The sequence below is a fragment of the Condylura cristata genome, unplaced genomic scaffold (assembly GCF_000260355.1).
Source record: "Condylura cristata isolate star-nosed mole 26May11 unplaced genomic scaffold, ConCri1.0 scaffold00060, whole genome shotgun sequence".
In the NCBI taxonomy this organism is placed as follows: Eukaryota; Metazoa; Chordata; class Mammalia; order Eulipotyphla; family Talpidae; genus Condylura; species Condylura cristata.
Genome location: NW_004567161.1, coordinates 736351 through 736898, shown reverse-complemented (window position 1 = coordinate 736898; position 548 = coordinate 736351). Strand labels below are relative to the sequence as shown.

Here is a 548-nt window from a genome sequence, read left to right as displayed (position 1 = left end):
CCCCGCGAGCCCCGCCGGGCACCCGCCGCCCGCACTCAGGCAGCCCCGCGCCGCGCACCTTCACGTAGCAGTAGTAGTGGCCGGCGTGGCAGCTGTAGCCCGAGTGGACCAGCACGGCGTAGAGCCCGTACATCACAGGGTCGCCGCTGCTCTGGGACATGTACGGCCGGATGTTCAGGAACTCGGGGTAGCCCACGTCCTGTCGGAGACCGCGGGGCGGCACGTGGGCGAGAGGCCCGGGGCGGGCTGCTGGCGACGCGCCTGCGTGAGGCCGCGCCCCGGAGCCCGTGTGCTGCGGCGTCGCCGCTGTCGGGGAGGCGGTCTCCCCCTTCCCTCCACCCCTCGGCGTGCAGGGGAGATGGGGAGCCGGCTGGGGAAGAGCTGACGCACAGCCACGGCCGGAGCGCGCGAAGGCGCGACGGCGGGTCAGCAGGCGGCTCTGCTCCCCGAAGCGCCTTTCTGCTCAGGAAACCGTCTGACGGCCGTCGCCCAGAGGACCAGGCCGGGAAGCGCCCCGTCTGGGACGCGCGCCCCACGGGCCGGCCCTG

At 74.8% G+C, this 548-nt stretch overlaps 1 protein-coding gene across 1 annotated transcript in view; it reads right to left on the bottom strand.

Annotated features, from left to right (window-relative positions):
• The window catches only part of USP36 (ubiquitin specific peptidase 36), a 9856-nt gene that overhangs the window by 6863 nt on the left and 2445 nt on the right, over nucleotides 1-548 (bottom strand). Inside the window, exon 5 of the mRNA XM_012734578.1 lies at nucleotides 23-199. Within this exon, the coding sequence (XP_012590032.1) occupies nucleotides 23-199 (177 nt within the window). The remainder of the gene's footprint in view (nucleotides 1-22; nucleotides 200-548) is intronic.